Genomic DNA, 15,204 nt, shown 5'->3' with positions numbered 1-15,204 from the left:
CCAGAGTGTGCACCTACTTGTTATCCTCGACCCAGTATTGGCCTAGCGGTAGCAACATCCGAAGGACCGCAATTGCCTCCAGAGTATCAAGAATTCCAAGATGTCTTTCAGAAGGAACAGGTGTCATGATGCCTACCTCCAAGGAGCCAGGTCCGACCCAGCGACCCCAGAGGCAGGCATCATTTCCCCCAGGGGAGTGCCAGCGGGCCCAAGCTGGGGCCCTTTGGACGCAGTCCTGGCGCCTTAGGCGCCAGGCTCATGTTGGACCTCTGTCCTGGCGCCTTAGGCGCCAGGCTCATAAAGCTAGACATGTGTTCAAGTGTTTTAATGTGCACTTACCTGATGCAGACCATGCTGCCACATCCAGGCCCTCTTGAGGCCTGAATGGAACTACTTTACCTGTGGGACTACTTTCCACCCGGGTGTGGTCGGGGAAGGATACATACCTGATCGGAGGAAGGATACACACTTGGGACTTCTTCCAAAGCTATTTAAACCACACCCGATCAGCAACTCACGTTTCGCGTTGTTCTGCTCCTCGCAGCTGGACGCTCACCGTGTCAGCTCCTGCATCTGGACTTCATCGACGCCTGTCAGCATCCTGGGTCACCTGCAAAGGGAGACAAGAGACCTTACCAGCTAAATCTGCACCACGGAGACATCACCGACGATCCTGAAAGGGAAGACATTATTTTTAAAAGCATTTCGTTACGATCGCTGCAGCGCTGCATTTCACTCACCTTTCCTGGGTTCCTCCATCTTCAGCAGCGATCATCCGGATACACAACCACTTCCCAGAGCCTAGAGTAAAAGACAAGAATAAGAGGTGAGAGAAGGAAGGGAATAAGACTTACCTGTTGGGTCATTCCCATTTCATTTCGGGTCTTGCCGCTTCCAGGCATTTTCCGGACCCCGGCCCCTATGGGGAAAAAAGACAAAGACATTGAATGAGCGTATGCAAAGACAGTTCCCGAGCGCTCATCCAGAACTAACCTGCCATTTACTGGAACTGGAACTGCACGTTTCACTTCGGGTCGGCGCCATATCTCCAGCATTCCGAAACCCCGGCCCCTAAGGGGAAAAAAGACATAAGCATTAGCGCTTACAGCAAAAAGACAAAGAACATTATTATTAAGCTTGGACTTTTGAACTTGCAACAGAACTTTTACAGAGCCTTACCTGAATAGTCAAGCTTACCTGAACTCCCAACAATCCTCAATCCAGTGAAGTAACTGGGTTTCAACGTGCCCCTGCATCAGAAGCAGGATGGAGAGCTCATCATTCCTGACCCTAAGGTGAGACTTCACGGGGAATCGTGGAAGGGTATCGTGGAGGGTTGGAAGAGAGTGGGAGGCTTGAGCATAACTCAGTCAGTGTAATACTCCCTTTTCACGCACAGGGGAATATTCCTGCGAGCCGGAGAAGCCAGAGTAGAGGGCCCTTCCTGTCCATCTTCAGAGCCCTGCGCTTCACCATTGAAGAAGCATCAGCACTCTAAGCCAGACCTGCGCCTCCGTGGGAATCAGGTGAGCGTTACAACAGGCTAATACCCTGCCTCCCCACAGATCTTACGACTGTCAAATAGACCCGATACCCGGTGCCACTCCCCCTTGTAGTAGAATTTAGGCCCTTACCGAGCCTGAAAATCTTCATTTGCGACAGTATCTGGACCAGTACCTGGGCAATGGATTTATCTGCCCATCAAAGTCTCCTGCATCCTCGGCTCTGTTCTTCGTACCTAAAAAAAGAAGGTGACCTTAGAACCTGTATTGATTATCGTGCCCTGAACCAGATAACGGTAAAGAACAGATACCCCCTACCTCTGATTCCGGAACTCCTTGACCAAGTTAAGAAAGCCTGCATTTATACAAAGCTAGATCTCCGGGGAGCCTACCACTTGGTACGGATTAAAGAAGGCGACGAATGGAAGACGGCATTTCGCACCAAGTATGGACTATTTGAATACCAAGTGATGCCCTTCGGACTATGCAATGCACCAGCCGCTTTTCAGTATTTTATGAATGATGTCCTCAGAGAACTCATAGATGTTTGCGTAGTCGTCTACATAGATGACATCCTTGTGTACTCATCTTCAGAAGCAGATCATCGGAAACATGTTAGAGCCGTCCTTGAAAAACTCTGCCAACATAAGCTTTTTGCTAAGCTCGAAAAATGTGTTTTTCACGTCACGGAGGTCGAATTTCTAGGCTTTATTCTGACACCCAAAGGAGTCCACATGGACTCGAGAAAGGTGGACGCCATCATCAAGTGGCCATCACCTACTTCCGTGAAAGGTGTCCAAAGCATGTTAGGTTTCGCCAACTTTTACTGCAGGTTTATTCCAGAGTTTTCACGAGTGGTGCAGCCCATCACCGCCCTCTTAAGAAAAAACAAACGTTTCGAGTGGTCAACAGAAGCAGAACAGGCCTTTCAAGAGCTAAAAGCCAAGTTCACCTCAGCACCCATACTGAAACACCCACGCCCAGACCTCCCTTACATCGTTGAGACCGACGCCTCCAGCTTAGCAATGGGGGCGGTTCTATCACAGAGAGATCCGGAAACTAACCAATTGCACCCCGTGGCATTCTGGTCTCGCAAGTTCTCGGCGCCTGAAATTAACTACACCATCACAGATAAAGAGCTTTTAGCAATTAGGTCCGCTTTCAAGGCCTGGCGGCACTATCTCCTTGGAGCCAAACACACTGTCACGGTAATCACCGATCATCAAAACCTATAATACCTGAAAACCGCCAAAGCTCAGTCCTCCAGACAGCTTCGCTGGGCACTTTTCTTGGCCGAATTTGACTTTGTAATTACTTATCGCCCCGGCAACAAAAATGGCAAAGCGGATGCCCTTTCCCGGATTGGAATGGGAGATAATATTGTCAATCCTGAACCTGTGCCAATAATTCCAGAACAGAGAATCCGGGGCCTGATTTCTTCACAATCCATCGAAGATATCGAAGCAAAAGTTAAACAACTTTTGACCCCTTCGGACTTACAAAACTGGCAACTGAAGGGAAAGGACTTCATCATAAAAAAAGACCTGCTTTATTTTCAGGGATGACTATTCCTACCACATGCCGATTTACAAAAACAGGTAATCTCTTGCTACCATGATTCCTTGATGGAGGGCCACCCAGGCATTGCCAAACCCTCGGAAAAAGTCAAGAGACACTTCTGGTGGCCGTCATGGAGAAAAGACATAAAGGTGTTTGTGATGTCCTGTGGTGTGTGTGACCAAAACAAAGGTCAGAAGGAAAGACCAGCGGGTCTCCTGCATCCGCTAGACATCCCGCCACATCCCTGGCATACCCTCTCCATGGACTTCATCACCGATTTACCCTCCTGTTCCGGATACAACACTATTCTAGTAATTGTAGATTTGTTTTCTAAAATGGCCCACTTCGTTCCACTAAAGGGCTTACCTTCAGCTTCAGTTCTAGCACGGGAATTCCTTGAAAATATTGTAAGATTGCACGGCTTCCCTTCGGTTTTGATCTCAGATAGGGGGAGCCAGTTTATCTCGATGTGAGACTTTCAACCAGCCATCATCCCCAGACCGACGGACAAACTGAGAGGACAAACCAAACTCTGGAACAATATTTACGTTGTATGCTACAGCAGTCGGAAAGTAATTGGAAAGATATCCTTTGGATAGCCGAATATGCTTACAACAACTCGATCCATTCAGGAACCGGAAAAAGTCCCTTTTACATTTTATATGGGATTCATCCTCGAACCTCCAATCTCGACCCGCCCCAAGATCTTGGCACGCCTGCCGTGGATCAACTTCACAATGCTGTCACTCAAGCTTTCAAAGAAGCGACAATCCACCTACAACAGGCTAAAGAACGGTACAAAAGGGGAGCAGACCAACACCGAAGAGACGCCCCTCAATACCAGGTTGGAGATCAAGTTTGGTTATCCACCAAACATTTATCACTTAAAGGACCTCACACCTTCAACCCAAAATATCTGGGACCATATCCAATTACAGCCATAATAAACCCAGTGGCTGTCAAATTGGGTTTGCCATCCCACATGAAAATACATCCGGTGTTTCACGTATCTCTACTAAAACCTGTGCAACCTGGAACCAGACTGAATAAACCTCCAGAGCCTATTCAAGTAAATGGAGAACCTGAATTTGAGGTTAAAAACATCCTGGACTCCAAGATCATCAAGTCAAAATTATACTATCTGATCGACTGGAAGGGTTACGGACCTCAAGAACGATCATGGGAACCCTCTGACCACGTCCATGCTCCTCGTCTAGTCAGAAAATTCCACCGAACTTTTCCCAATAGGCCAAAACCTCCGGGGAAGACAAGTTTGGCAGGGGCCTTGAGGGGGGGTGCTGTCATGAGCACTGCTCCCGAGAAGCCAAGTCAAGCCCAGCATCCCCGGAAGCAGGCTCACGACCCCGGCTCCAGCAAACCCCTATTGGGGCCCTTTGGACCATGTCCTGGCGCCTCTGGCGCCAGGCTCATAAGGAACCTCAGTCCCAGCGCCAGGGGCGCCGGGCTCATAATTCTTGCAAAGGTGCTTGGGTGGACCTACCTGTAGCAGACCATGCTGCATACTCACCTTTGCAAATGCTGGCAGGATGAAGTCCCCAGCCTTCTGCTGGGAGGAACTATTCCCTGAACTGGGACTACTTTCTTACCTGGGTGGGGCTGGTGCCACTCCTTAGCTCTGGAACACAGGAACTCTTTTACCTGGGCGAGGCTGAGGAAGAAGACACCCAATCACTCCAACACTATTTAAACCACACCGGATTGGGAAAACGTGCTTCGCGTTATTCTGCATCTGCAGCAGGACGCTCACCGAGTCAGCTCCAGCATTCCAGTGACATCTCCAGCTTCAGCTCAGCAACCTGTGGAAGAAAGACACGAGAACTATACTTACCATCCAGGAATCCAGACACCGGCAGGACCTGCAAGCAAAAGAAACATAAGGTTAGCAAGTTGCAACACGTTCGCTGCCGCGCTCGCTTACCTGATCCATCTGTGCTTTCACGGATTCTTTGCGGCCTTCTCTTCAGCAGCCTAACGGCACCTGTAAGGACAAAGAACATTATTAAGTAGGAATCGGGTGAAGGCGGCCGCATTTACTTTTCTTACCTGCTTTTGTGCGCGTATTACGATCTCTTCAACCGCAGCAGCCCGGCACCTGAAAACAAGAAAAGACATTATTTAAGTGCCATTAAAGACTGCAAGAAAGCCTAACACTTACGTGTTTCCCCACGTGCATCCGCGACTGGGAAAACGCCTGCAAGGTCCCGACACCTGCAAATAAGAAAAGAACATTGTTAGAGGTGCTATAATAAGGTCACAGATCATTATACTCACGTACTTCGCACGTGCAACGGCAACGGACGAACAACGCCCGCAACATCTCAAGACCTGAAAACAGAAAACAAGGGACATTATTGAGGTGTCATTGAAATTCCCATACCTACGTACTAACGCACGTGTCGCGCTCTCAGTGACCACGCCCTCAGCATCCAGGCACCTGAAAAAGACACTGCAAAGACTTCATTAAAGGTGCCCATCTCTTCAAGACTATAAACTCTTTTTACCTACTGGCATCCGCTCGTGCAGTAACGGGGGCATCACCTTTTGGCATCTCAGCACCTGTGCCACTTCTAAGGCCACAAAAGACTTTGAGGACCTCCAGTGACGTAACTGGAACCCACGCACCCCTGCATAAGTCGCAGGATGGAGAGCCCAGCATTTATACGCCTAAGCAGACCCTCCAGCTTATTGCGATTTTGCGATCCCGCAAAATGCCGCGAAAACGGCCGTTTTGCGCAAAATGCCGCAAAAATGGCCGTTTTGTGCAAAAACAGCATCTTTTAAAATTTTTTTTTTTTTTTTTTTTTTTTTTTTTTTTAAGTAATCTGCAAAAATTACTGTTTTGAAAAAAAGAATCCTCAGGGTGCCAGGTGCTCAACTTTTTTTTTTTGTTTTTATTTACACAAGAAATGAAATCACTTGCGCCCCAAAAATTGCAGCCCAATCCACAAGGGACACATGAATGGGCACATTTTATATGCGCGCCCATTCAGATGGCCTTTTTCACCTCCTTGATCAAATAAAGTGGCGTTTCTGTCAATTTAAAAGCACATCCCTCATTTCCAAGCAAGATGCACTTTTAAATGTGCAGAAATTGTAGGCAACCCTACGCGCACGGGATGTGGGGCTGCCACTGCATGACAGGGTCTTTCCTGACCCTGTCATGCATTTCTTTTAAGGTATGAACCGCTGCTGAGTCGCTTGCATTTCTGTTCCTCAAACAGGATAAAAATGCATTTTTTGGGTCACATTTTACAGCGGCAGGCACCTAGAGTGCCTGTCCCTGTGAAAGGCGCTGGGAGCTTGCAGAACACTGTCGGGAGAGCGATTCTATTCAAAGTACTCCCCATTTTGATGACAAAAATCTCTATCGAATGTTACAATTTGACCAATTACGTGCAGTACTATTCGATCGATTTTTATAAATACTGAACATGTGTTGCGGGGGTGTCACCCGCTCCCCTTGTTTAGTATTTTTGGTCTAGGGTGGTTGCAGAAGTGTTTTCCCCTTTTTCCTCAAAATTGGAGGCGGGGACAGAAAAAAAAGGAAAATAACGAAAAAAGGACCCTGCAGAGTCGGATCCGACCCGCGTTAGAGGGACGGATCCGACCCGCGTTAGAGGGACGGATCTGGCACCGCAGGGTTGCAGGGGAAGCTGCAGCGACCAAGCGGTTAAGTAGGGGAGGGGGTCGGGTGGTGGTGAAAGGTACATTTTGGGTTGTTTGGCTGAAGTGCAAATCAATTTGCAGCAAAATTGACTACGGTCAATTCCGCCGCAAATAATTACACTTCGGTCAAACAACCCAGAACACCATTCAAGGCAGCTGCCAGCGCACAATTTGCGCTACAGCTCAAGCCTGTGGAAATGCGCCGGTCACCTTTGAGAATAAGGTGACCTGCTCATTTCCAAAAATGGGTTGTCTAAAAATAGCATATCCTCCGTTCTTTTTTTAAATGCCCCCTCATTTGAGGAACTGGGACAAAATCTACATTTTAAAAAAAATAATAAAAATGGTTACACTATGAGAGAGAGGGAGAGTGATGGGTGAGATGTGAAGTGATGGGCAAGAAAGCAGAGGAAGAGCAGTGGGTCAGAGGAGGAAGTGCTGCACAAGAGAGCAGAGGAAGCAGTGATGCGGTGGGCCAGAAATCTGAGAGCGAGCAGAGGTACAGAAAGTAGAGGAAGCGGTTGGCCAGAAAGAGGCAGTGAGCTGCAGATTGGGAAAAAGGATGAGGGAAGAATGTGATAGAATGGGAGAAAAGATGCAAGATGCAGAAGCAGCACAAAAGAATGAAGGACTGTATATTGAGGGAGGAATTGTAGAGTGTAAGGTGTGAGTTGGGAGTATGATTTGGAGTGTGGCAGGGGCTGGGCAGTGCAGATTGTGACTTGACAGTGTGACATAGCACGTGAGTATTTGTATGACAGAGTGAGAGGTTAAGGAATGTAAGTTATGATGGAGAGTTGGTGAGATGTTTGTGGGTGTTTGGGGGATTGGAGAACATAGAAGGGGAATATTTTCAGCATTACAATTGATAATGATCAATTTAGTTAATACTATTAAATAGGCATGAACATTAAACCAGAAATGTAGCCAAATCAAACACTGTTCTGCCAAGCCAGAGACATCTGGGACTCTTCCTATTAAATTAATACAAAAGACACATAATAATGATACCCTGGCTCTCTTCTAGCCTTGCACTCTACCTATTTCCTGCAATGTGGCAATCTTACACCCTCCAGTTAATACAAAATGTCCCGCAAAAATGCCGCAATAAATAAAGGTTTGTGCCGCAAAATTTGCCATTTCATGCCGCAAAATTTGCCATTTCATGCCGCAAAATCCTGGAAGGTCTGCCTAAGGTGAGAGCTCACCAGGACATTGAACTTTCGGAGAGTTGGCGATTAGTGAGGAGGAAGTCCAGCCAAACGGTCATTAACCCTTTTTTCTCCCGCCTGCAGAAACCTTACCCTGCAAGTCAGACGGTCAATAAGAGGAAGCCCAGTCCAGAGAGTCATCCGAGCTCTACGCTTCTCAATTGAAGAGACTATAACAGTTCAGCCGGGACCAGCGCCTCTGTGGGAATCAGGTGAGCGTTACAGTAAAGTCACCATTGGCTTTACTAGTCCAAAATTGTGAACAGAACCAGTACAAACCATCATATTGTGGAAGTACTGGTAAGGGGTAATTCGATTTCCCCGGGTCTGTTTTCAAGGGGGCACTATCCCGTCCCCCTCGTCGAGTTTCTGGCTGGTGGCAGTGGTTACCACGCGAAATATTCCACCAGAATATTCTCCATGGGATTTTCCCATTGATTTTAAACGCACCACTTTTTGGTGCAATGTTAAAGATACCGCCAGTTTATTTATTTAATATTAAAATACCGGTTGGGTCTTTTTGCCAGAACTCTTTTTGTGTCCGTCTCTGTAATTCTGACCAAGGTTGAGCCCTTTGTTCCACTATTTTGGCAGGCTTCTCCACAGAAGCCATCCAAATGGTGCCACTCTGTCTGGGTTCCACAGGAAGGGTGGAGAGGGGAGGAGGGAATTGGCACCCTGGACTGCGTTGCCTTAGCAACCCAAGTTACACTCTACTCTGATTGGCCCAGTGATGAGCTGCTCGGCTCACCACTTAGCATGTGTGATTAACAGCTAGGCTGATGAATGGGGGTTTTTCTGCATAAAAGTAGGGCCTTTGGGACTGGAACTTCAGAAGTCGCCACAGGACCTAAGAATCCAAAGAGGGAAGAAGCTGAGCCATCTGCAACGACGACACCACCGGTGAAGCCCTGCTGCAACTACCTCACCACTTTCCCGACAACAAGAGAAGATCTTCTACTGGACGAGCCTTCTTCCCCTGAGCTGGTGGGATCAACCAGTTCGCCCTTTTCGCCTTCCAAAGACGTCTCTTGGTCGAATCGCCCGTGCCAAGCACCCCGGCGGCCGGATAGCCAAGCTCACCACTTTTGACTCTGAATAAAAGGACCGCACTTTTTAATCGGGAACTCCGCGGCTGGTTTCATCCCTGTGCAGTGCAACGACTCCACATTCCCTCCTCGACAAGGTCTTCTCTTCCCCTGGTCCGAACCATGAACTTCAACCAGTGCCAGGAACAACTGCCCCCGCTGGAGCTTCCTTTCTCTTTAAGGTACTGTGTCCTGCCCGGCCTCCCTTTCTACAGATTGCTAAAGGTGACCTTTAAATCCTTGGCTTCTAAACTGGGTTGCTCCAGGCCTTCTAACTATATCTTTTGAATCACCCCAACCTCTTTTGAACACACTGCAAAGACTTTTAGTGCACTTTAAACCGTGTGATCCTGGGCATTTTGCTTTGCTCCATTTAAAGTGGGCCTGGCCTATGAACTTTGGCTCCACAGTACAACCTGCCTTTCTCCCCTTGCTCTGAATTCCTAAAAGTGTTGGGAACTGTTTTATTTCTATGCTCTGCTTTTTTTCTCTCCCTTTAACTACATTATCAGAGTGCCATCTTGGCTAAGCGCTCACATCTGTTCTAACAAATATTAGTGTTTTAACCCTGACTTGTCTGATAGCTATTAAGGGAGGTGTGTATGTGTTTTAACTTGCTTTTGATTGAGAGTGCTAGTATATGCCATAAAGTAGGTTTTAAATAAATAATTATATACTTTTTATACAAAGCTCTGGTCAGTGTTTGTTTGCTCTACTGTGTTTTGGCCCTATTGTGTATACTCTTCGTACTGCTCTACTCTTCTTGAGAGGGGTCTGACTGCTCAGCCACAGCTACCAGGTAAATCTGGGTGGTGAAGACTGCTACCAATTGGGTTTACTGCTTACTCCTGTAGTCTTAATCTTTTTGCAGTGTTCCCTAAGGGAACTGCACAGGATTCTGCCTAACACACACACATAGCAAAAAATGCCTAAGAATGGGAAAAAGAGTCCCACTCTTAGCAGAAAAAAGAAACAAACCCTTCAAATCCAGCAAAGCTGCTGGGGGACTCTATAGGTAAGGGAAATTAGCCATAAGATGAGAATTCTCCCTAAAAATGAGAACTGCGATTTTCACTTTAAATCCAATGGTTGGGTGGTTTTCCACCACCATGGCAAAAAAACAGTGAAATTCACAGCGCCTAAAAAACACTCCTCCGACAAAGTTGGCGGAAGTCTGGCCCCATTAAGCCATGTAACCGACTGCCAAGATAGTTCCTTTGCACATGAAGGCCCCTGAATGTATCTATGAATACACCAGTGTCTAAGAGGATTGCGGCATGTGCAAGGTATGGGTTAACAGAATTCATGTGGGTGCCGACCACTCTACCCATGTGGCCAATGGGTCCTTTACACGGAAGCTCTGGGTGGTGTACAGATTTTCCATTGTTCCATCATACCAGAAAGGCGTGGGATTGTCTGAATCATTGGCTCCCAACTGAAAATGGCAGCACTTTCCATACCTTTTCCTTTCTTAGCCACCATTTTCAGAACTTTGACATGCTCAAAGCAGCATGATCTACACTTAAGCGAGTCAGGCACTTTACCTGGGGGAAACTCAGTGAGAGCACTGGATAGAAGCACCAGTTTGTGTCCCGTGGAGGAGACTGCTTTAGTATTAGCTCCTTTCTTAGCCCATTTTGAGGGAACCTAAGGAGTGTGCCTGGATTAGGCCACTGTGTTTGGGCCTCAGGACCTTACAGAGTCTTAGCCTGTTTGCAGGGAACCTGATGGACACCCCTGCATTTAGCCCATTTACAAGGAGCCTTCCGTCACCCCTGGAATTAGCCCCAAGAACCACTCCGGTCACTCAGGGTTTCAGGCCCCAAAAAAAAAAAAAGAATTCCCAGGAAGGGGTGTCCTGACAGATACTTGGTTGTTCATCTAGTGCTGTTTCTTCTGGCAGAAGTCATTGCTAAGCTGTGAAGGTGGTCACTAGAACTAGATGTACCTGGCATAAGAGGAGGGGAACCATGTTATGCAATGGAAAAAAGTCCTAATTAGTTAAGAAAAAAAGAAATAAAGGAACAACGAAAAGAAGAAACGCATGAAGCCACACTGAGTCATATGCTTCAGTCTCACCAACATGGAGAACAGGACTGGTGGGGAGAAACCAAGGCCAGAGCCTGGACCGATATGGCAGTACGCACACATGCATGCAATTGCAAATATCAACTACATTAATGGGTAACTTGTTAGTTTGAAAAACATTACTGTGGTCTGTCTCCCATGAATGGAACTCCCAAAAGTATAAGGGAAGGAGGAAGGGGGGCGGGATACAGGATGACAATAGGGAACAATCAATGAACACCACCCAGGTTATTGAAACCTTACTCCATAAACTGTTGCTTAACATAGTAGATCAAGAATGGGGGTAGTCATTAACAATCCCATGCTTGACAGTCCTCAAGGGACTAGTACCAAGGAAGAACCCTGGTCCCAATGGTTTACAGTCTGAATACCATGAAAAACAATGGATCAGCCTGTTACCTCACATACTGAGGTGTTTCAATGAGATTTGGGTCAAGGGAGTTTATAGCGTCATAGCACCATAACAACATTTCGCAAACGAGGAAAACCGTGCAATATATGTACAAAGTACAGTAATACAACTTCTAAAAATAGACTAAACGATATACGCAAAGATTTTCGCCAAAAGACGAGACCATAGGTTTACCACCCAAATCTACCTCAAGGCCTTATGAGGGACAGAAAGGGCTGGGTTAACACATCAACCTTAGTCGAAATACAAACCTGGGCGGACTGCGATTGGTGGTAGGTGTTTGTGCTTTCCCTTGACACAGAGAATGCCTTTCACATGGTTGGCTAGCCATTCATGCTGGGAACTATGGAGGTTATATTTGGCATTTGAAAAAGAAACTCAACAATACACTGTCCTCGCACATAAAGCAGTTTTACCTGTGATGTGTAAGAACACTGACAGCCAAAGGGTGATTTGCACAATATGTGAGGTACAAAGACTTAAATTGTTCAATCAGATCCATAAAACAGCCTCCCACTTTTTGCTGATTTTCTGGAAACCTGTAAATAAAAATGCATATGTAAAATTACCCATAAAAACAAAGAATACATAGTTTGAAAGAGCCACATACTTCATTTTATATAGCTAATCAGACTGTCTGTACTGTTTACACACGCACTGCCTGTAAAACCAGTAATATTAACAAGATAGGACCTGTGATCATGCGATTAACATCGTGGTTTTCAAGTCAGCAGTTGAAAATCATCCACACTTGTAAGAGTTTCCTTTAGCTAGTTACTATTTGCTGTTTTTAGAACAGAGGTTGCAGAACCCAGGCCCCATTGACTGCTGTAACAAGACATGAAGCATTACACACTCTTAACAATTATCAACATAGAATACTTATAAACATGTGACAATGGCGAACATGTTTCACAATCGAGACATCATAGTTAAAAGGAATAAAGATGTGTAAGGAAATGCGAAACCACAGCCTAATTAATATAATGTAGTTTGGATGGCGAAGTAAGAGGGCTCCATTCGTACTTGCGACATAGTGAGATGCAGACGTGTATAATGTACACATTCATGTGAGAAGACCTAGGGGAAGAGAAAAAGGAGGTGTGGTGGGTGTGAACAGTGGGTACATCTATTTACAATTATCTAACCCAGGCTTCCATTTTTTTAAAACAATTTTTATTAGTTTATTCACATAAACAAACAATACAAACCAAACTTGCAGTGCATATGATAACATTTCACTTATACATCACTTAATTGCCTCCACTGCTCCCCTTGTCCCTCCCCCCGTTTCGAGCCTATTACTTCTCACATTCTGTTACTGCATCTTGTGGTAGGGTCTCCCTTTCTTCGGGTTCCGGTGGGTCTTGTATTGACCCAAACAACTCTGCTATTAATAACTTCCAGGCCATCAGGGACTCTGCCTCCTCCTCCCCCCAGCGCTGCTCGCTTCTTGCCGCACTATGGTTTCTGCTTCCGCCCATTTCTGTAGATCTTTCCACCACACCTCTAATCGTGGTCTGTGGCATGTCTCCCACCCCATAGCGATCCTCCTCCTTGCGAGCACATATGCCAGATCCTTTAGTTTGTTCACATGCTTAAGTTTCTGTGGTCTAGGGAACCCCCCCAACAAACAGGCCCACACTGTATCCACCACCATCTTAACCCCTCTATCTGCTAGTTTTTGTGCCACTTTGCTCGAAAAGCGCTCAATGACCGGGCATGACCAAAACATGTGCACCATACCCTCATTCTCTTCATCACATTTAGGGCATGCTTGCCGTCCTGCATTTTAAAAACTAGATATCCTTTGGGGTGTCATATACGCCCTATGCGTAATATACAATTGTATCTGCTTTAATCTCGCATTCCTCAACACCTTCTTGTGATACCCTTGGACTCGTTCCCATATCCCATCGTCCATCGGGGCTCCCACTTCCGTTTCCCAGTCTCGTCTCAGTTGTACTACCTCCTTTTCAACTTTAGACATCACCATCTCATATATTCTGGATATCTCATGCCCCCTCTCAGCTATGTCATATATTACGTCCATGGTAGCATCTGGTTCTTCCTCCAGTACCACTTCAGGCCATGTTTTCTTAATTTTCTGCACCATTCTGTGATACGTAATATACTGGCCTGTATGTAGCCCGGTTTCCTCACCCAACACCACAAAATCTGTGATAGTCCCCTCCTGCCAAATATCACCCATTGTTGCTATCCCAACCGGTTCCCAGTGGTTTCTGATTATCATCCTTAGTTGCCTTTCCCCTCCCACCAGTGCAACTAGTGGTACTTGCGGGGAACACGGGGACGGGTCCTCCATCATCTGGCATGCCCTACGCCACATCTTCCAACCAAGTACCATCATTTTAGGGCGCCCTTTCATTTCTACCTTGGGCAACCACATCATCTCTTTTAAATAATACGGAGCACAATCTTGTCCAAACAACCTGAATTCAAAGGTCCCCTCATCTGAGAGCCATTTAGCAACATATTGCAGTTGGCTTGCTACATAATAAACTTCATAATTAGGCAGTTGTATAGCCCCTTTCTCATAGAAATTCTGTAGCTTCCAGAGGGCCACTCTGTTTCGCGTGCCACGCCACAGGAAATCCCTACACATACTGTTCAGTCTAGTAAAGAACTTCTTGGGTATCAAATGTGGTATATTCCCAAAATAGTGCACGAGCCTAGGTAGCACCACCATCTTCAACATAGCCCCACGTCCCATCATTGCTAAAGGCAGCTTCACCCAGAACCTCATGCAATTTTCGATTTTCTTAATGGCTATCTCAGTGTTGTACCTGTGCTCCTCTTCCACTGTATGGTATATATCTTACCCTAAATAACCAAATGTGCTCACCTCCAATGGTACCTGTAACACTGGTAGTTGTTTCAATGGGATCCCTTTGTATCTACCCAACGGGAATATGCTAGATTTCTGAGGGTTCACCGCTATACCAGAAAGACCCGCATACCTTTCCATCACCTCCAAAATGTATTGGAGGTTTTCCTCTGGGTGTCGCAAGTACAACAACATGTCATCCGCATATAGGGAGATCAGATGTCGTTCCCCTCCCACATCAATACCTATCGTATCATATTGTTGCCTCAAGTAGATCGCTAGGGGTTCCAGGGCCACAATATAAAGCATAGGAGACCATGGAGAACCTTGTCTTGTACCCCTGCGAAGTTGCCATCTTTCCGATATTACTGCTCCTGTCTTAACTCTGGCCAGCGGTTCACTATATAGCAATTTCGCCCACTGTAGATATCCAGGCCCCATCCCATAGCCAGCCAGGGCCGCCAGCAGCCATGGCCATTTGACAGAGTCAAAGGCCTTTATTGCGTCCAATGGCACAAATGCCAGTTCACCTTCGTTCCCGTTCCCATACTCAAGAACTCGATGCAATCATCTGTGATTGTTAGATATGTTCCTATTCGGGACATAGCCCGTCTGATCGGGATGTATTAGTTTGCTAATTACCCTCCTCAGTCTGTTTTCCAAAACGGCCGTCAATATTTTGCTGTCTTGATTTAACATTGATAGGGGTCTATATGAACCACAGCTATGCCCAGGCTTGTTAGGTTTGGGGAGCGGTATTATGATCGCATCTCTGAGGGACTCTGGCAGTCTACCCAGCTCATATGCC

The 15,204-nt window shown here is 46.5% G+C and overlaps 1 protein-coding gene across 4 annotated transcripts in view; it reads right to left on the bottom strand.

Moving 5' to 3' along the window:
- ARHGEF6 (Rac/Cdc42 guanine nucleotide exchange factor 6) overlaps positions 1 to 15,204 on the bottom strand; it is a 3,277,165-nt gene that overhangs the window by 1,730,683 nt on the left and 1,531,278 nt on the right. For all 4 annotated transcript variants that reach the window (XM_069612789.1, XM_069612790.1, XM_069612791.1 and 1 more), the window contains one exon: positions 11,965 to 12,087. In XM_069612789.1, the coding sequence (XP_069468890.1) occupies positions 11,965 to 12,087 (123 nt within the window). The remainder of the gene's footprint in view (positions 1 to 11,964; positions 12,088 to 15,204) is intronic.

This window comes from Ambystoma mexicanum, chromosome 5p (assembly GCF_040938575.1).
Source record: "Ambystoma mexicanum isolate Mex_15411 chromosome 5p, UKY_AmexF1_1, whole genome shotgun sequence".
Taxonomy (NCBI): Eukaryota; Metazoa; Chordata; class Amphibia; order Caudata; family Ambystomatidae; genus Ambystoma; species Ambystoma mexicanum.
This window is presented reverse-complemented; position numbering and strand designations above follow the sequence as displayed.